Here is a 22,368-nt window from a genome sequence, read left to right as displayed (position 1 = left end):
GCCTGGTTTAAATTTCAAACAATACTTGGCAGTTAACTGTCAGTCACCACCAATTGGTATATTCTCCTGGGCAATGACTCTACTATCAGAGCCCACTTGCCAACCAATCAGTGCTCTCTTCTCATACAGTATAAATTGTTGTTTTGCCCTTATATTGGTATCCTTGCGAAGTGCCTTGATGAGTGCAAAATGAAAAGCTTCGACATGTCTCTTTTTTCATAAACACTCAATTTTAAAAGCAACAATGCACCCTGTTGCATGATTTTTGAGTTTTGTTATAGAGGTTCACTGCAAACCAGAAAACTTAGTCACAAAAAAAGTTGTAATGTAGTGTGAAAGATGTAACTTTAAAATTCATGTTACTGATAATCACTTAATGCATTCCTATGATTTTCCACAGGCCTCCATTTTAACAGATGTCAACACATTTACACACACAAATGGCAGTCCATCACATTACATGTTTACTTGCAGATATGGCCTATGGTAATTTCTAGTCTCGTATTCCTATTTAAAGGCATCATGGCAAGCAGAGTGGGCAAGATTTTAATTCATGTGCAACCTATTCACTTGCACAGTGCAAAAATTTGTCTAGTGAGTAAGAAAGTCACTGGTTAGAAGGTGGAATTTCCTTTTCCTGCCCCTGAGTGTACTTGATACCTTGCTGCAACAGATACAGGAAAATTGAGGAGCTAAGTAGACAGCAGTAAGAGATCTGCTTGATTTTCTATCCTTATAATCAGGCAGAAATTGTGGACTTTAACTAGAGTCTTCAGAGCTCCTTTATGTACAGTGATCGACAGTTCCTAGCTATAGTTCAGTCAGATAATGCGGGACCATTCAGTAAGAAAACCAGCTTTGCAGCAGACCATAATCACACTAGATGGGGTTTCGGTGACCAATGGTGACAACAGTTGATTTTCTGGCCATACCTTGCTTTTGGTTCTGCCTGGCAAAAATAAAATGGAGATGTCGATGTCAAGAGAGCTCTGAGGAGCCACAAAAAATAAAGCAGGATCAAACTGTCACAAGATCAGAGTAAATCCCTGCAAGACCATCAGGTGATGTCAGAGAATGTCAAATTCATATTTGATTGCCTAACATCCCTCCTGAATTCCCATTAGCCAGCATCCACAAGAGCATATCCTCTGAAACAGAACAACAGGGACTTTGCCTGGAAAAGCTGTAAAAAAGCTTCTTCACTTGCCAGAATTTCAGATTGTTCCAGTATCAGCAGAGGTGTAGATCAAGACTCCAGACCCAGACATTCTCACCAAATATTAGATCAGGCACAGATGCAACATAGGTCAAAGACCACAACAGAGCTTGGGTCACAAATAATTCTGCAGATAACTGCAGCTTCTTTCTTTGCTCTGATCGATGCTCAAATTTGCCTGTTTAAGCAAGGGCCTTAAGTACTCAGGTATGAGCACAACAATACGGGGCCCTGGTGTAACTGAATATGGAGGTTAGGAAGTTTGGAGTAGCTTGGGTAGTGATCAGGCAAGTGTGGCACTAAAAAAAAATCCATTGTTTAGGCATTGACTTCCATATCTTCCTGTTGTTATCAGTTTAACTTGAGAAAGGTAACAACTTAAATCATTTTCAACAGTTTAAATTCAAGTTGGAAATTTCAAAGTGGATAGGTTTATGGCAGGTAGCACAGCTTTTTCAAACTCTGCTGATCAAATCGAAATATTTCTAAAATGAGCAAACATCTTATTGTGTTCAATTGTTCAGTGTTTGATTATGTATTTCTATTGACTGATCTCTATGCTGTGCATAGTCAAGTGATTACAGAAAAAAGAGAAAGTGAAAGTAAACTGAAAGCATGTGGAGCAGACATTTTTAAAAGTTTGTCTAATAAAGTCTTGCTCATACATAGATGGTGTGTCATCTCCATATATCTCCAAGGCGAAAACTGGCAAAGAGGATGGAGAATAGTTTAAATTTACTGGCTCCAGCACCTTTCCTTTCTTCAAGAAATCCACCAAAGCCATGGGATCGATGGATTTTGGGTTTCAAGACCAACTTGCTTACGATAGGTATGGGCAGTCTGCAGGTAGCAGCGACCCACAAGAAGGTGATACTTGCCCATTGCCTCAGTCCAGAAGGCCGGTGGGCATTCAAGAAATCACAGAAGACACATCTATGTTGTTACAGCAGCAAGTGCTCTCAAAAAATACTTTTGGGCCAAAGAAAAGTATGATTGAAAGATACACATTCTGCCAAAGTGCCAGGGAAATGGTGAGTCCATGAAACAATATGAGGCAGGGTTGTGGCAGTTTCCTTTCTCATGTAAATTTGGCAGACAAACCAACCAACTAATTTGTGACCAACTTATTTAAAAACCTTCAATTCCATGATTAGGGAATGTCTCCTCATTGAGGATAATGATTTAACCTTGGAAAAAAACCATGACCTTAGCCGTCCTAATCGTATCTGCCATGTTTTATTCAAAGGGGTTACACAGAAATACACCTTCACAATCAGGTTTGCTGACACAGCTTGCCTAATCAGCTCTAGTGAAAAGATTACGGACAAAGTGACCTCAGCAAGCTCATCAACACTTGCCCCATTATGGTCAGATACTCTCAAAAATGTTCCCAAATTGTGGACATACCCATTGATTTGCAGCACCATGTCCAGCTTGAGGGAAAAAAGTGTAATCATCACATGGAGGAATCTATTCCCAAGGGTGAAGTACAGCAAGTGTAGAGTATCACAAACTGTAAAGTATCAGGTCATTTTAAGGAACACTCAGTAGTGGTCAAGGTCATTGCAGTGTCACACCTCATCAATGCTGGTGTGAAAGTGTCAATATTGAGTGACAGACTCTGGTATTGTTACTTTTCACAGCTTTTACTCACTTCTGCGACAGACATTCTGCAAGCTTATGTTGAATCGATTATTCCAGTTTTGGAATGATCACTGTTCCACAATGTGCTACAAAAATGTCACCCTAGACAAGTTCATGTTCCATGTAGCCAAAGGCAGAAGTCTTATGGGAGTAAATCTTTTCAATAAGCTTGGCTTCAAATCTGGAGACCCATTAGTTTGACAGGCAATATGATCAGCGCAGGCTTGGAGAGCCGAAGGGCCTGTTCCTGTGCTGTACTTTTCTTTGTTCTATTAACGTGATTGATGACACTGACTATGCACACCCATATCCTTCCTTGCTTACCTGGTTTGAGGAGATTAAGGGATACTGTCATGCTCCTTGCATCAACACGTCAATTCCGCCAATTTCATATATGTGAGGCAGTTGTTATTTAAAATCCATGACAGTGTCACAGGAGCAGATATGACTTGAAGTAGATGGTATCATTGAGCAAATCAACTCATCCCCATAGATATCGAGCCTAGTCATTGCATGACACAGAAATGGCGAACTTAAGACTATGTCGACCTTAAGGTGGTCAATAAAGCAATCATTCACACAAGTATCCACTTCCTATGATTCAAGAATTATCAGCAAGACTCCACAGTCTTCACAAAACTCGACATGTGATCGAACTATCTTCAGGTTACCACTTGCTAAGCAAAGTCAATATCGTTCAGGTTTTGTTACTCACAAAGGTGTGTTTCAGTATCGCAGAATGCTCAATGGACTAAGTTCAGAATCTAGTACATTCCAGAATATTATTTCTACAGTCTTCAATGACACTGAGAGGACATGCCACCTACTTGATGAGACATTGTCCATGGAAGGGACAGAGCAGAACATGATCAGTGGCTATCAGCAGTGCTCACTCAACAATACAATTTGATGCTCTATAAGGACAAATGCACATTCATTTGTTTTTCTACAGTACAGAGTAACAGCAACTGGAGTGAAGCCTACACATGACAATGTCGACACCATTCATGTACTTCTGGCCCCATCAAACATGAAAGAGTGGGCATTGTTCTTTGATGCTACCAATCTCTATCATAAATTCATTCCTAAGTATGCAGAGATCATGGAGCAGCTTTGAAAACTGCTATGCAGAGATGCACAATGGGAATGACCAATTGTACAGCAAAAAAATTTGACATGTTAAAGGTGAAGATAGCAGTTCTTGAGCATTTCAACCCATATTCAGAAACATATAACACAACAGATGCATCAGGAAATGTGATTGGAGCTGTACTTTCACAGTATTGAAGCAAGCAAGTATGCTTCACATCCTTAGTCGAAAATTGAATGCAAATATCCTGCATCTATGCTTGTGAATATTGGCACATGTATCTCCGGACCGATCACCAAGCACTGACTACATTGTTAGCCACAGCAGGATGCCATCATTGACCTCTATGTGTCTACAAGATGGTCAGGTTGTCTTCATCAGTACAACTTCAAGGTCGAGTATGCAGGGAGAGAGGGAATGCGTGACCATGAGACAGTCAAGTAGAAACAGACAGGTAGTGCAGGAGTTCCCTGAATGCATCCCACACTCCAATCAGTATTCAGTTCGGAATACTGATGTTTAGGGATTGCAGCCAATGCCAAGTGATAGCGTCATGGGTGGCTCAGCTTTACAGGGGAGTACAAGGAAGACTGGAGGAGCAATAGTGACAGGTGATCTGATTAGTCAGGGGAAAAAACAGGCATTTCTACAGCTGCAGACATGAATCCAGGATGCTGTGTTACCTCCCTGGTGATGGGGTCAAGGATGTCACTGAACAGCTGCAGAGCACCCTGAATGGGGAGGATGATCAGCCAGCAATCATGGTCCATATGTACAAAAGACAAAGGCAGAAAGAGGAATGTGGTCCTTCTTGGTGGAGTGTTGGTGGAGTTGCACTCATCCAGGCAAGTGCGGAGTATTCCATCATACTCCTGACTTGTGCCTTGTAGATGGTGGACAGGCTTTGGGAGTCAGGGAGTGAGTTACTCGCTGTAGGATTCCTAGCCTCTGATGCTCTTCTAGCCACAGTATTTATATGACTAGTCCAGTTCAGTATCTGGCCAATGGTAACCCCCAGGATGCTGATAGCGGATGGTTCAGTGATGGTAATGCCATTGAACACTAAGGGGCGATGGCTGGATTCTCTCTTGTTGGAGATGGTCATTGCCTGACACTTATGCGGTGTGAATGTTACTTGCCACTTGTCAGCCCAAGCCTGGGTATTGTCCAGGTCTTGCTGCAATTGGACATGGACTGCTTCAGTATCTGAGGAGTTGCAAATGGTGCTGAACATTGTGCGAACATCCCCACTCCTGACCTTATGATGGAAGGAAGGTCATTGAAGCAGCTGAAGACGGTTGGGCTGAGGACACTACCCTGAGGAACTCCTGTAGTGATGTCCTGGAGCTGAGATGACTGACTTCCAACAACCACAACCATTTTCCTTCGTGCTAGGTATGACTGCAACCAGCAGAGAGTTTTCCCCCTGGTTCCCATTGGCTCCAGTTTTGCTGAGGCTCCTTGATGCCACACTCTGTCAAATGCTGCCTTGATATCAGGGGCAGTCACTCCCAACTCACCTTGGGAAGTTCAGCTCTTTTGTCCATGTTTGAACCAAGGCTATAATGAGGTCAGGTGCTGAGTGGCCCTGGCGGAACCCAAACTGGGCGTCAGTGAGCAGGCTATTGCTAAGCAAGTGCCGCTTGATAACACTGTTGATGACCCCTTCCATTACTTTATTGATGATCAAGAGTAGACTGATGGGGCATTGGTGAGACCACACCTGGAATACTGTGTACAGCTTTGGTCACCATACTTGCATTGGAAGCAGTTCAGAGAAGGCTCACTTGGCTGATTCCTGGAGTGAGGGGTTTGTCTTATGAGGAAAGGTTGAGCAGGTTGGGCCTATACTCATTGGAGATTAGAAGAATGAGAGGTGATCTTATTGAAACTTAAAAGTTTCTGAGGGGTCTTGGCAGGGTAGATGCTGAGAGAATGTTTTCCCTCATGGAGATATCTAGAACTAGAGAACACAGTTTCAAAGTAAATGGTGTCCCATTTAAGATAGAAATGAGGTGGAATTTTTTCTCCCAGAGTGTTGTGGAGTCACAGGTTAAGTGGGGCGGTAGGAGTGGGGGGGTGATGGTGCAGAGGGCGCAGACAGGAAAGTGGAGTTAAGCCATAATCAGATCCGCCATAATCTTATTGATTGGCAGGGGTGGCTCAAGGGGCCAAATGACCTCCACCTGCTCCTATTTTTTATGTTCTTAATATAAGTTATGATGACCTGGAATGCATTGCCTGAAAGGGTGGTGGAAACTTCAGAAGTGGATTGGATAAATAGTTCAGTGGGAAATATTAATGATAAACTGGGAAAAGAGCAGGGAACTGGACTAATTGGATATTGTTTCAAAGAGTCTGCACAGGCATGATGGGCGCTGTAACCTTTTATGATTCTGTGAAGCGTAAGTGCGGAAAAAGTCTACCTAACATTCTCTCAATTTATCAAACATTACCCCTTATTCTTGAAGCTGAGGAAAATAATTCACATTGCACATTACTTATATTGAACAATTATTTGCTTGAATATACAATCTGTGCTGAGTAATAATAGTTCTGTAAACTGAGTGCCTTACCTTCTTTGACAACAGTGAGAATAATTGACACCTTTAGACTTCCAGTTGGAAAAGTGACAAACGAACACGTGTATGTTCCAGAATCAGACACTTGTACATTTGTGAAATGAATGCTTCCTTTTCCATTGGTTGGTAATTGTGATTCAAACTTGACAGACTTCATATCTTGATAGGTGCCAAATCTATGATTAGCAACTATAATGGTATTTGAGCTATTATTGGTTTCTCTGCTCCATTGAATCTGCACAACTGCAGTATTTTGTTTTCCGTGCAGGATGCATTTTAAAGTGATATTCTCACCAGGGGACGTAGTAACGGTTCGATCATGCTCAATGCTGAGTCCTTGCAGAGCTGAAAAAAACAATAATATATGTTAACATAGGTACTTAATCAAAGCAGCTGCAATAACCAAGTATACCAGAGAAAAGATTTGTTTAATTGGATTGAAACTTCATGAACTGTTTGTCGCACAAAAAAAATCTGATCAAGAGCCTACTACAGTCAGTTTGTAATCATACTGAAAAGAGACTCTGTGTAAGTCTGAAAACTAGCAATGTTTCCTATTGCTCGGTCCAAAGAAATGTCTCCTGACTGACAATATTGAAGCAGCCCTTGTCCATATGGAACAAGACCTGGACAATATTCAGGTTTGAGCTGACAAGTGGCAAGTAACGTTCGTACCACCCAAGTGCCAGGCAGTGACCATCTCCAGCAAGAGAGAATTTAACCAACTACCCTCTCCCCAGCATGCTCAATCCCCCACTATCAACATCCTAGGGGTTACCATTGACTAGAAACTGAACTGGACCAGCCAAGTAAATACTGTGACTACAAGAGCAGATCAGAGGCTGAGAATTCTGTGGAGAGTAACTCACCTCCTGACTCCCCGAAGCATGTCCACAAGGCACAAGTCAGGAGTGTGATGGAATACTCTCCACTTGCCTGGATGATTACAGTTCCAAAAACACTCAAGAAGCTCAACACCATCCAGGACAAAGCAGCCCGCTTGATTGGCACCTCATCCACTATCTTAAACATTCACCCCATCCACCTCTGACACAGAGTGGCAGAAGTGTGTACTATTGCAGCAACTCACCAGGGCTCCTTCAACAGCACCTTCCGAACCTGCAACTCTACCACCTAGAAGCACAAGGAACACCGCCACCTGCAAGTTCGCCTCCAAGCCACACACCATCCTGCCTTGGAAATATATCGCCGTTCCTTCACTGTCCCTGGGTCAAAATCCTAGAACTCCCTCCCTAGCAGCACTGTGGGTGGGCCTACGCCACACGGACTGCAGCGATTCAAGAAGGCAGCTCGCCACCACCTTCTCAAAGACAACTAGGGATGGGCAATAAATACTGGCCTAGCCAGCGATGCCACATCCCATGAATGAATAAATGAAAAAGATACTATTACATCAAACCATTTGCAGAAAGATGCCAGGCATTAATCTGAAATAAATTATCCATCTGAATTGAGGCTGAATTGAAAAAAACAAATCCAACAATTATGTGCTGGTTCAGTGATACATTAAAAGGAGAATTTTAACTCCCTCCACCTGGTGGAAATCAGGCAGATCAGGAATCAATGAAAGTGGCACAGTTACTGCTCTGTTTTTGCCCCACAGCATTTTCTAAACTGCTGTTTTCCTGGGTGGTTCAGGTAACTACCTAACTCAGGTGGTGGTCCCATGAATATATAGAAATAGGGGACTTGTCATTCAAATAGGACTTCAAAGCCATTTTAATGGCTACTAAATTGGGGTGTCCACCTTGGACATCCACTCAGTCGGAGCAGTCCAAGCAGAGCAGCGGCCCCAAAAGTTAAGTGCAAAGCTTGTTTTGTTGGGCCATGAGATATAGGAATGTTTCTGCCCCTCAAAGAATGCAGATTCCACTCTCTAGATTCACTCCCTTCCATAATTGAAACCACCGCCACTCCCTCACACCCACCCCAGCCCCCAAGCCTCCCACTGATAATTTATCTACCTGCAGGTCCAGGGGCTCAGATATTAGCTGCTGGAAGCTAGAGAGCTGCCCTTGAATGCCCACTTTAGGCAGGAACTCATTTGCTGCATTTAAATGAGGCCCAGCCATCAAAATGGACCAAGCCTCTCTCAGCATCTGGTTGGTCCACATATTCTGCAGGCTTACTTACATTCATATGAAAATAGCTGACAGGAAAAGACCAAACAGTCCATATAGCCTGTCTTATATAATTGTAATGCTGCCTCTGCAGTTTCCAAAGCTGCAAAATCCCCCACCTTGTGAGAAGATCAAAACTTGGTATGGCATTCTAACAAGGCTGAGTCAAAGGCCGGAATTTTCCATGTCCACTGGCATCGGGCATGTTTTGGGGCATGAGTGGACAATATGGTGCGATTGGTTTCATGATGATGTGAAACCAGTTTATGATCATCCAGTCAGCCCACTGATAACAGTGCCATTTGACATCGGGAACCTCATTGTAATACATCAGCATATCATTATTAGGCCAGCCTGCCGGAATTGTTCCCCACGTTGGTGGAAAAACACGCTGACGTGTTTCACAACAGCACATAAGCAATGTGCACCTGGCAGGCTGCACTTCACTCAGGAATTCAAAGTTTGTTTGCCTACCTTGTTTCAATCAGCGCTCACAGTCGTCAGCACCAGACTTCACAGACAGGACCATATCACTTTTAGGGGAGGATCACAAGCAGGCCTCTACCTAATAGATCAGCCATATATGCGTGGCTTTTCAATAGCTGCAGGACTAGGGCTTGCTTGTTGAAGGGGGAGAAGTGGCCTCAGGCAAGGGAAGAGGCTGCAGGACGAGAGAGAGCTATACTGGGGGAGGTGGGGGGGTAACCCAGGGTGTGTGGCGGGGGCACATCTTTATCTGTGCAAGTGGCCTCAAGGTGGTGAGGGCTGAGGAGGGAGTGTCCAGAGGAGATGAGGCCAGATGGAGATGTGAGGGTATGTGTGTGAGAATGGGTGGTGATGTCCCTTCAGCTGCCAGTGAGTGAGGTGCCAGTGAATGTGTGATGGGTTTGAGTGTGTGAGTTTAGAGTAATGAGATGGTTACCATATCCTGGCTGCACGAATGAGATCATTCATCCTCTATCTGTATTGGATGGCCAACCTCTTCTGTGCAGCATTGGCACTGGCACTGATCACCACTGCCACCACCTCCCAAGCCTGGTTGGTCTTGCCAGTGCCCATCCTGTAGTCAGAATGGTGGGGGGGGTGGTTAGAGGACATCGCAGCGGGCCTCCACTGCATCCAAAAGGCATTCCAGAGATGCATTGCTAAACCTAGGGGTGGCAGCCTTCTTGCCTTTCGTGGACATCTTACCTCCAGCAGTCCTGGGCTGGAAGCATTGAGATGTGTGCGCATGACTGGACTTTAAATATGGTGCCCGGTGTGATGAAGTGGTGAGTTGATGGTGGGCAGGCTCCCATTTGCCCGCCACGCCATCGAAATGGCATTTTTACCGGGAATGCATAAATAATATAGCAGTTTGGGGTGATAAACCATGAAAACTCGCCATCGCCGCCGACAGGTAAAACGTCTTTTTACCCGCCTGCTACCGCACTTAGTGCAAATCTGGGGCGATTCTGCTCAAGGTCTTGTATGAGGAAAAAATTACATCCTTTGTTTTATGATGAATTGTTTTGTGTGTACACAACCATGGACCTGGAATTGCTTTATTTATAGCTGCACGTCACTGACATAAAACCTTTCGAGCACTAGAATATACAAATCTTTTTCAGTTCTGTTCCTTCTAAAGTGTTTGTATATTTAGTATTAGTCCTGCCACGTGAATAACATAACACTTTTTTAAGTTAAATATCATTTACCAATCATGGGTCCATTTTCCCAACATAATAAAAATCTGCTTGCTGTAGTTAAGCATGCACTTGCAGTCCTAACACTCGCATATACCTTGGTATCATCCACAAATTGTGATTCATTCCCAAGGATCCATATCTAGATCATTCATGAAAATAGTGAACAACATAGATTTGAAAAACAATCCCTGCATGTCACCCATTCAAATCCGCTCATAATGATTTTCTGACTATGGGCATTCAGCCAATTTTCAATCCACAATAGCAGATTGCTCCTATTTGCACAAGATTCTATCCTGCAAGGAAGTCGCTCATGAGATACTTTCACAATGCTTTTTAAAAACCCTGGTAGACAATATCTCCCAAATTACCTTCATCCACTAATCTGTTGGCAGGACTTCCTGTTCCAGGATGTAGGTTGAATGTCCCAGATTTGGCCTTCTCTATCTAATGTCATAAAGGGCATTTCTACTGACATTGTCAAACATTTTGCCCGTTACTGAAGTCAAGCTAATTACTTGACTTAAAAAAATCTTTTTAAGAAAAATTGGAACTATTTAGTCCCTGCCAGACTAAAGGAGTAATCCCAAAATCTAATGAGCTAGTAAAGATAAGGGCAAGGAACTCAATAGCTCCCATCTTATTTTTCTAAGGGCCTTAAGTGGACGTTGTCTAGGCTAGCAGCCTATTTTAATGTTCCATATTCTATCTAAGACAATATCATCAGCTGTTTTAAAACTGAAGAAAAACTCTGTTAAGAGCACCACTTACACTGTCAGTTAAACTATGTCTTCAAGAGTAACAAGTGAGGCAAAGTTTTCATTCAGTATCTCCACTGCGCACTGACACTCCTGTCTAACCTGTCCTTTCCACCCAGGAGTTAAAATCCCACCTTCTACATTTTTTTAGCAATATGATGCAAGATGGAATGTGATAGCATGGTGAATTCAACAATAAAAGAGAAAATTCAGAACTTTATCACCATTACAAGTTTATAGTCAAGCCATTCAATGTTCTTAATACAGAAGACAACCAAGCTGAACGTAGAAAGTACTGGGGAGATCCAATAAAAGGAATAAGGGGCAAAGATATTCTATAAGAATAGACCAATGCTAACACAAAAATCTTTTATAAATGTAGGGTGGAATTTTACCGCCCCATCACTGCAGTGGGGAAAGGGTGGGGGGCCGTAAAATGCAACAAGCCATTCAAAAGTCCATTGACCGTAAAATCCCGTTGGCGTAAAATTCCACCCATATAATCATATGTAAAAGGAATGCCAAAAGAAGATGAGGATGATTAAAGGCAAAAATGGAGATATTCTTGTGCAGGCAGAGGGCACATTTGGGGTAATAAATTCCCCAATTTGTGTTCATTGGCAGTATCCTCCTTTCTAATGTCACAGTAAAGGAGAAGGTAAAGGAGACATGAATAGGATAAAAATAGATAATGGGGATACTTCAAAGGTTGGCAATCTTTAAAGGAGAAAACTCACCTGGTCCTGATAGGTTACTGAGGGAAGTAAGGGTGCATTCTAGGTTACTGAGGGAAGTAAGGGTGCATTCTAGGTTACTGAGGGAAGTAAGGGTGCATTCTAGGTTACTGAGGAAGGTAAGGGTGAGAATTAGGGAGGCTTTGGCACAATCTTTCAATCCTCCTTGGGTATGGGACTAATGCTACAGGACTGGAAGATTGCAAATGTTAAGCCCTCATTTAAAAAGGGGAGAGGGATAGGTCAGTTTAGATGAGTCAGCTTAATGTGGGGAAACCTTTAGGAACATTAATCCAGAACAAGTATGAGCTAATAAATGTAAATCACACATTTGAGTTTGTTGATGAAATAATTGAGTGTGTGGATGAGGTGTGGTTAATGTGGTTCATGTTATGCATGTGAACTTTCAAAGGCATTTGACAATGTACCACATAATAGACTTATAAGCAAAATTAAAGTTCATGGGATTATAGAGACAGTGGAAATATTGGTGTGAAATTGGCTAAAGAGAAAGAAATCGAAGAGTAGTGTTGGATGGTTGTTTTACAGGCTAGAGGGAGATTATAGTGTGGTTCCACAGGATATTAGAGTCACTAAGATAAAAGCAAAATACTACGGATGCTGGAAATCTAGAACAAAAACAAAAATACCTGGAAAAACTCAGCAGGTCTGACAGCATCTGCGGAGAGGGATACAATTGACGTTTCGAGTCCGTATGACCCTTCATCAGAACTAAGAAATATAGAAATGAGGTGAAGTATAAGCTGGTAGAGGGGGGTGGGATAGGTAGAGCTCAATAGGGAGCCAGTGACAGGTGGAGGCCAAAAAGAGATTGCCAAAGATGTCATAGACAAAAGGACAAAGGGGTGTTGACGGTGGTGATATTATCTAAAGAATGTGCTAAAGGGGACATTAAGGGTAGCAAGCAGGACAAGCTAGTGGCAGATGGCCCTAGTGGGGGTGGGGTGGGGGGAAGGGATCGAAATGGGCTAAAAGGTGGAGATAAAACAATAGATTGAAATAAATTTAAAAATAGGTGGGAAAAGAAAAATATATTTGTAAAAAAATTATAGATTATTGGAAAAAGGGGGATCGGAAAGGGAGTGAGGATGGAGGAGAGAGTTCATGATCTGAAATTGTTGAACTCAATATTAAGTCCGGAAGGCTGTAAAGTGCCTAGTCAGAAGATGAGGTGCTGTTCCTCCAGTTTGCGTTGAGCTTCACTGGAACATTGCAGCAGGCCAAGGACGGACATGTGGGCATGAGAGCAGGGTGGTGTGTTGAAATGGCAAGCGACAGGGAGGTCTTGCTCATGCTTGCGGACAGACCGAAGGTGTTCCACAAAGCGGTCACCCAGTCTGTGTTTGGTCTCTCCAATGTAGAGGAGACCGCATTGGGAGCAGCGAATGCAGTAGACTAAATTGAGGGAAGTGCAAGTGAAATGCTGCTTCACTTGAAAGGAGTGTTTTGGCCCTTGGACGGTGAGGAAGGAGGACGTAAAGGGGCAGGTGTTGCACCTTCTGCGGTTGCATGGGAAGGTGCCATGGGAGGGGGTTGAGGTGTAGGGGGTGATGGAGGAGTGGACCAGGGTGTCCTGGAGGGAATGATCCCTGCAGAAAGCCACCAGGAGGGGTGAAGGGAAGATGTGTTTGGTGGTGGCATCATACTGGAGTTGGCGGATATGGCAGAGGATGATCCTTTGAACGCGGAGGCTGGTGGGGTGATAAGTGAAGACAAGGGAGACCCTATCAGGTTCTGGGAGGGAGAGGAAGGTGTGAGAGCGGATGCGTGGGAGATGGGCCGAACACAGTTGAGGGCCCTGTCAACCACTGTGGGTGGAAAACCTCGGTTAAGGAAGAAGGAAGACATGTCAGAGGAACTGTTTTTGAAAGTGGCATCATCAGAACAGATGCAACGGAGGCGAAGGAACTGAGAGAATGGGTTGGAGTCCTTACAGGAAGCGGGATGTGAGGAGCTGTTGTCGAGGTAGCTGTGGGAGTCGGTAGTCTTGCAATGAATATCACCAGTCTATCACCAGAAATTAAGACTGAGAGGTCAAGGAAGGGAAGGGAAGCGTCAGTGATGGACCACGTGAAAATGATGGAGGGGTGGAAATTGGAAGCAAAATTAATAAATTTTTCCAAATCCAGACGAGAGCATGAAGCAGCACCGAAGCAGTCATCGATGCACCTGAGAAAGAGTTGTGGGAGGCTCCGGGCCTGAGTAGGACTGGAACAAGGAATGTTCCACACAACCGTGTCCAGCCCATTTCCCGCGCATCCGCCCTCACACCTTCCTCTCCCTCCCAGAACCATGATAGGGTCCTCGTTGTCCTCACTTATCACCCCACCAGCCTCCACGTTCAAAGGATCATCCTCCGCCATTTCCGCCAACTCCAGCATGATGCCACCACCAAACACATCTTCCCTTCACACCCCCGGCGGCTTTCCAGAGGGATTGTTCCCCCTGGTCCGATCAACCATCACCCCCTACACTTCAACCCCCTCCCACGGCACGTTCCCATGCAACTGCAGAAGGTGCAACACCTGCCCCTTTACTTCCCCCCTCCTCACTGTCCAAGGGCCCAAACACTCCTTTCAAGTGAAGCAGCATTTCACTTGCACTTCCCTCAATTTAGTCTACTGCATTCGCTGCTCCCAATGCGGTTTCCTCTACATTGGAGAGACCAAACGCAGACTGGATGACCGCTTTGCGGAACACCTTCGTTCTGTCCGCAAGCATGACCGAGACCTCCCTGTCGCTCGCCATTGCAACACTCCGCCCTGCTCTCATGCCCACATGTCCGTCCTTGGCCTGCTGCAATGTTCCAGTGAAGCTCAACGCAAACTGGAAGAACAGCACCTCATCTTCCGACTATGCACTATACAACCTTCCAGATTTAATATTGAGTTCAACAATTTCAGATCATGAACTCTCTCCTCCATCCACACCCCCTTTCCGATCCCCCTTTTTCCAATAATCTATAATTTTTTTACAAATATATTTTTCTTTTCCCACCTATTTTTAAATGTATTTCGATCTATTGTTTCATTTCCACCTTTTAGCCCATTTCAATCCCTTCCCCCCACCCCACCCACACTAGGACCATCTGCCACTAGCTTGTCCTGCTTGCTACCCTTAATGTCCCCATTAGCACATTCCTTAGATAATATCACCATCATCAACACTCCTTTGTCCTTTTGTCTATGACATCTTTGGCAATCTCTTCTTGGCCTCCACCTATCACTGGCTCCCTATCGAGCTCTACCTATCCCACCCCCCTCTACCAGCTTATATTTCACCTCATTTCTATATTTCTTAGTTCTGACGAAGGGTCATACGGCCTCGAAACATCAACTGTATCCCTCTCCGGGTGGAAAATCGCTAATGTAACCCCACCCTGTTTAAGAAGGGAGTGAGGCAAAAGATGGGAAATTACAGGCCGATTAGCCTGACGTCGGTCGTTGGTAAGATTTTAGAGTCCATTATTAAGGATGAGATTTCAGAATACTTGGAAGTATTGGTAAAATCGGGCAAAGTCAGCATGGTTTCATCAAGGGGAGGTCATGCCTGACAAATCTGTTAGAATTCTTTGAGGAGGTAACGAGTAGGTTAGACAAAGGAGAGCCAATGGATGTTATCTACTTGGACTTCCAGAAGGCCTTTGACAAGCTGCCACACAGGAGGCTGCTCAGTAAGATAAGAGCCCATGTAGTTAGAGGCCAGGTACTAGCATGGATAGAAGATTGGCTGCCTGGCAGTTTGAGGCAGAGAGTGTGGATAAGTGGGTCCTTCTCAGGTTGGCGGCCGGTGACTAGTGGAGTTCCGCAGGGGTCAGGGACCACAACCTTTCACTTTATACATTAATGATCTAGATGAAGGAACTAAGGGCATCCTGGCTAAGTTTGCAGATGATACAAAGATAGGTGGAGGGACAGGTAGTATTGAGGAGGCAGGGAGGCTGCAGAAGAATTTGGACATGTTAGGAGAATGGGCAAAGAAGTGGCAGATGGAATACAACGTGGGGAAGTGTGAGGTCATGCACTTTGGTAGGAAGAATAGAGGCATAGACTATTTTCTAAATGGGGAGAGAATTCAGAAATCTGGAGTGCAAAGGGACTTGGGAGTCCTGGTCCAGGATTCTCTTAAGGTTAACTTGCAGGTTGAGTCGGTAGTTAGGAAGGCAAATGCAATGTTGGCATTTATTTCGAGAGGACTAGAATATAAAAGCAGAGATGTGCTGCTGAGGCTTTATAAGGCTCTGGTCAGACCACATTTAGAATATTGTGAGCAATTTTGGGCCCTGTATCTCAGGAAGGATGTGCTGGCCCTAGAGAGGGTCCAGAGGAGGTTTACGAGAACGATCTCAGGAATGAAAGGCTTAACATATGAGGAACATGTGAGGACTCTGGGTTTATACTCGATGGATTTTAGAAGGATGAGGGGGGATCTGATTGAAACTTACAGAATACTGGAAGGCCTGGATAGAGTGGACGTGGGGAAGATGTTTCCATTAGTAGGAGAGACTAGGACCCGAGGGCACAGCCTCAGAGTAAAGGGAAGACATTTTAGAACAGAGATGAGGAGAAACTTCTTTAGCCAGAGAGTGGTGAATCTATGGAATTCATTGCCACAGAAGACTGTGGAGGCCAGGTCATTGAGTGTATTTAAGACCGAGATAGATAGGTTCTTGATTGGTAAGGGGATCAAAGGTTACGGGGAGAAGGCAGGAGAATGGGGTTGAGAAACTTATCAGCCATGATTGAATGGTGGAGCAGACTCGATGGGCCGATTGGCCTAATTTCTGCTCCTATGTCTTATGGTCTTATAGTCCGCAGATGCTATCAGACCTGCTGAGTTTTTCCAGGTATTTTTGTTTTTGTATTAGGGTCACTGCTCTTTTTGGTACATCCAATGCCCTCTTGATTGTTTCAATTGAACCTGCCTCCACCAAACCTCCAGGCAGTGCATTCCAAACCCTAACTACTCACTGTGTGTAAAAGCTTTTTCTCACCTCGCATTTGCTACTTTTTGCAAAACACTAAAACTGTGCCCTCTGGTTCTCAATCCGCTTATGAGCAGGGACAGTTTCTCCCTATCTACTCTGTCCAGACCCCTTATGATATTGAAAACTTCTTTCAAGTCTCCTCTTAGCCTTCTCCTCTCCAAGGAAAATAGTCGCAACTTCTCCAACCTTTCCTCATAATTGAAGTGTCTCATCCCTGGAACCATTCTTGTAAATCTCTTCTGCCCTCTCTCCAATGCATTCACATCCTTCCTATGGAGTGGCAGCCAGGATTGTACACAATACTCCAGCTGAGGTCTGACCAGTTCTTATATAAGTTCATCATAACCTCCCTGCTCTATGTACTCCATGCCCATATTAATGAAGCTTAGAATACTGTATGCTTTAGAAACAGCTCTTACTACGTGTCCTGCAACCTTTAATGACTTATGTACGTATATACCCAGGTCCCTCTGCTCCTGCACACCCTTTAGAATCTTTTATTTTATACTGTCTCTCCATGTTCTTTGTACCAAAGTGTATCACCTCACACTTCTCTGCATTGAACTTTATCTGCCAACTATCTGCCCACTCCACCAGTCAGGGAGAAAATATATTAAGGTACACGATGATACAGAAAGCTTAATGAGGAGATAGGGTCAATTAAATTCAATATGCAAGAGAACACAACTTTGCGAATGTGATCAAAATAATTTCCCATAATCAATTTGCCATGTTCATGCAAAGATAATCACCCAATTCTGGACTTTAAGTGTCTGCTTCAAGCCTGAAATCTGTGACCACTGATCCTGTGCTCTTGAAGGGGTCAGTGCTGAAGGCTGACACAGTTGCATTTAAAGTTTCATGACTGCATCTCTATGATATGACCCTGATCACAGAGCGCAAGCGAGCTGCCCTCAGCCAGACAGGAGTCAGACATTCTCAGATGCTATGTGAAGATTTATGGAGTGTCCTCACTGTATATCATCATCTCCAGCAATCGAGCGACTATTAGGGCCTCTGCTGCATTTCCATTTCAGGGTCCTTATCACACAAGGTATGTGCGCTGCCATCAGCCAGACTGGAGTCAAACGATCACAGGTGCAATGTGAGGATCTATGGTGTCTCCTCACTGCATGTCGTCATTATCCTCCACAAATCTAGCAGCTATGAGGGCCTCCCGCACTGCTTGCCTTGTCTGGCCAGTGTGATGGCCTCATTGCCATCACCCTCACCATCAAAGACCTCCTCACCCTCATCCCCATCGATGTCCTCCTCATTGGAGCAGACCTCTAGCTCCTCCATCTCTTCTTCGTCCTCTCCCCATTGCAGTGCCAGGTTGTAAAGCAGGCGATGACGATGCGTGAAACCCTCTGTGGAGTGCAGGCATTGGAACCTTATTTTCAGCATCCCAATGGTTTGCTCCACCAAGGTGCACGTTGCAGCATGAGCCTCACTGTACCTTCGCTCTGCTGCAGTCTGAGGCCGCCGCATGGGTGTCATCAGCCATGTCCTCTCCTGGTAGCCCTTGCCCTCGAGGAGCCAGCCCTGCAGCCTCTGTGGACCCTGGAAGGCATCAGGGGTCTGAGACCTACTGAGAATGTAGGAGTCGTGGACACTCCTTCTGAACTGTGCACAGACCTGCAGCATGTATTTGTGATATTTGCACATCAGCTGCACATTCAGTGAATGGAAGCCCTTGCATCAGGTGAGTGTGGACACCAAGGTGAGCTGGTTATAGGGACCCCCTCAGTTCTCAAGGGCATTGGCCAAGTTCTCCATATAATTCCTATGCCGCATCACCCCTCATACCCCCTACCCAACCTTATGCCCCTTCATAACCCCCGTGTCCCTTCCATGTGCCCCATGTATCCTCCATAGCCACTCACGCAACATCTACTATGGATAGATCTCAGGAGCCAAGTAATAGCGATAGGAAGGCTTTGAAATTAATGTGAAAAAATATAATCCTCTAACAATCTAATAGAGCTGTTAAACAACCTCCATTCATACTGCACAGAAATAAAATCACCAGACCCACTGAAAAAAGTTAATTTCCCTCAAGTAGTCATTGAGTTGTAAAAACAAGCAAGCATTTATACAGAAACCACATCAAAGACAGATTATCCTTTAATAAACTCTTAAAACTTTCAATAAAATAACGTACACAGCCAGATGCTGAGATATGTTCTTTGTTGACCTTTGTAGCCAAGCATTCCCAATGGGCTCAGCTTTTAAAACAAACCATTACAGCTCCAGACATTGGAACTTATTAAAACTGAAAGAACAGATGGCTCAGTTTTTTTTCTAAGCTACACAAGATGGCCTGTCATGCCAAGAACTCCAGGAGCAGTTGGCAGTTTATTTTTTCTCTAAGTTAAAGCAGCAGGCTTTTTTTTCCCCAAAGTTAAAGCATTGTGGACATTCAAATCACTTCATATCACAACACTAGAGTTCCAAAATACCATTTTCTAAAGTTTTGAATAAACAGTAGCAATTTTTTGAATAGGAAAAGTATTCCAAAGCACCTCAAAACCTACAGAATGCTGGTCATTGTAGTGACCAACATACCTTTTCAGGACAGAACCCTATGGTCAATCACTGCAGTAAAAACACACCTAAGTTATATGATAGCATCTAATAATGGTATCTGATGCTGTCAAGACATTTAATACTTACATTTCAGTGTGTTCCCAACTCCTTAGTAGGCTTTCCCCCAAGGGTCCAGAACACATATACCTGGCAGGTTTCCTAAAGGCTTCCAAAACCCGTCCAACCCAATGAAAATACTGTGGGGTATTAAAAACAACGTTTCCCTAGGCCTGTCAGAGGTGACTCTGACCTCACAGGACCTACGTGTGGGGTCATGACCCCAGCTGAACCTGAACCTCTTCATGCCTGTGGGATGTTTGTGTGAAGCTCCTTTTCAATTTTTCAGCCCCGTGTCCTCAGCTCTGCCAATTCCCACGCAAACAAAAGTCTGGCCCTTAGAGGAAACAGCACAGTCACACAAACAGCAATGAGATAAATGATCAGAGCTCTTGGAGAACTATGAATCACCAAATGGTACAGTCTATCTCAGATTTGTCAGCCACATGCAAGTTCCAAATAAACTGTAGAGCAGCTACCATCACTTTACCGATGATCAAGAATAGACTAATGGGGCAGTAGTTGGATGGGTTGGATTTGTCCTGCTTTTTGTGTGCAGGACATACCTGGGCAATTTTCCACATTGCTGGGTAGATGCCAATGTTGTAGCTGTACCTGAACAACTTGGCTAGGGGCGCGGCAATTTCTGGAGTACAAGTCTTCAGTACTATTGCCGGAACATTGTCAGGTCCCATAGCCTTGGCACTATCCAGTGCCTTCAGCCATTTCTTGATATCACGTGGAGTGAATCGAATTGGCTGAAGACTGGCATCTGTGAAACTGGGGACCTTCGGAGGAGTCCAAGGTGGATCATCCACTCAGCACTTCTGGCTGAAGATTGTTGCGAATGTTTCAGCCTTATCTTTTGCATTGATGTGCTGGGCTCCTCCATTGAGGATGGGGATATTTATGGAGCCAACTCCTCCAGTGAGTTGTTTAATTGTCCACCACCATTCACGGCTGGATATGACAGGACTGCAGAGCTTAGATCTGATACAGCATAAATTGTTGTTTTCCCTTATATTGATATTCTTGCAAAGTGTCCTCATCAGTGCAAGACGAAAAGCTTCGACATGCCTCCTTTTTCAGCAATAGTGATGTTCTCATGAAGTTGATCATCACTTCCACAATGGAAAGGATCCCTCCAAGCACTGCCAAGTTGTAACTGGGCTCCTCTATGCTTCCTGCCAGTAACAGCAGAATTACTAGCAGGCCAGCCAATGTGCCAAATGTTTCTCTGTGCATTTTGATCAGTGATCTCCTGTATGCCACCCCACCAAAGCACAGGCCACCTTGTCCTGCAAGAGAGACAGAACTGTGTCAGTGATTGTGGTGTAATATGTTTGGGTGTTGTACCTGCCAGCCAAAGCTGAATAGCTGGAAATGTGTGCAGGTTGTGAGATATGAGTGTGTGGCTTGCAGCAGCCATAAGTGTGTGAGAGTGAGGCGAGACTACGAATATGAAGTATCATTCATGGTGCTGGACATTGTTGGTAGGCGACTGAAGTGGGTATATTGAATAGAGAAGTGTCTGAGGTTGGAAGTTTATTTGCAAAGATATAACCTGTGAAGATGACCACTTGTGTCAGATCATTAATTTTCTTTTGGTATTGTCTGCACGTCCTGGAGGTTAGACTGCTGCCATTGACCCAACAGCTAGCTTCCCTCACTGCCCTCTTAACCACTGCCTGGAGGACCTCCTGGCCCCTGAGGGAAGATCTATTTCCTCCTCCTGCACCAAGGTTTCCCGAGCTGCATCAGAGAACCTTGGAACATGTCTCTATAATGGGTGACCAATATGCAATTTCACACCTAGATAACAAGTTGAAAATTTACCCCAGTGTCTCTTGCAATTCTCACAAAGATACTGACAATGTGTCACAAAATAGCTGACATTAACATGATGCAATGACCATTTTGTAAGGGAGCAGCTTTATAGTTTTTAACTTTTGATCTATATCCCCCAGCTTGTCTGCTCTGCAGAGACCAGTGGATGCAGAACACAGAGCTCAGGAAGAATCTCAAAATAACACAAGGATTACAAAAACAACATATCACTCAGCAAAGTTTGTTGAGTTAGTGCTCAGGATTTCCTGTACGTATTGCAGCAGTAAAAGCTCTTTCGGGGAAAAACTGTTTATTTAGTATCTTTGGAACAGAGGAAGAGGAATAAACCATTCAACCACTGGGTTGTACCATTCAATTAGATAATAGCTGATCTAAGTCTTAATTTCATTTACCCACCTTGGTTCCATAATCTCTAATGACCTTGCCTAACAAACCCCAAACTCAGTTCTGAAATGTTCAATTGACTGAGCTTAAACAGCTGTTTGCCGAATGAGTTTTAGTTTCCATTACCTTTTTGGAAATAAGTGACTGACATCATCTCTGAACTTCTTCGCTTTAACTAACTAGTCAGAGCTCTAAGGTTGTGTCCCCTTGTTCTAGACTTCTACACCAAAATAGTTTATTTTTATTCTATCAAACTCTTTAATCATCTCAAACACCTCAATTAAATCAACTCATTCTTCTGTACTCAAAGGAGTTGAAGCCAATCACTGGTTGGAAACAACATAGGACTTAGGAGTAAGAGTGTGCTATTCAGCCCTTTGAGCCTGCTCTGTCATTCAATAAGATCATGGCTGATCTGGTTGTGGCCTCAGTTCCCCATAGCCCTTGAAAGATGAGGGCAACCCCATGTCAGCTGGTCATGGAAACACCGACTGTATTTTACTTTTATCAAAGAGTTAACTGCCTGCAGTTAGGAATTCCCCCTTTAAACACAAAGTCACGCCCCAAGAGCTGCCAGCCAATTGGAATGACAGTAACCCCTTAGTTCCAGCAGCACCACCGGGAGCGGT

The 22,368-nt window shown here is 44.1% G+C and overlaps 1 protein-coding gene and 1 long non-coding RNA gene across 3 annotated transcripts in view; one reads left to right on the top strand and one right to left on the bottom strand.

Moving 5' to 3' along the window:
- The window catches only part of LOC144682969 (uncharacterized), a 192,819-nt gene that overhangs the window by 14,134 nt on the left and 156,317 nt on the right, over positions 1-22,368 (top strand). The gene's annotated exons all lie outside the window — the stretch shown is intronic.
- LOC144682963 (T-cell surface protein tactile-like) overlaps positions 1-22,368 on the bottom strand; it is a 110,978-nt gene that overhangs the window by 55,445 nt on the left and 33,165 nt on the right. The window contains exon 2 of the mRNA XM_078545895.1: positions 6,527-6,877. Within this exon, the coding sequence (XP_078402021.1) occupies positions 6,527-6,877 (351 nt within the window). The remainder of the gene's footprint in view (positions 1-6,526; positions 6,878-22,368) is intronic.

Source organism: Cetorhinus maximus, chromosome 7, assembly GCF_964194155.1.
Source record: "Cetorhinus maximus chromosome 7, sCetMax3.hap1.1, whole genome shotgun sequence".
Taxonomy (NCBI): Eukaryota; Metazoa; Chordata; class Chondrichthyes; order Lamniformes; family Cetorhinidae; genus Cetorhinus; species Cetorhinus maximus.
The sequence above is the reverse complement of the archived record's forward strand: the minus strand, read 5'-3'. Positions and strand labels throughout refer to the sequence as shown.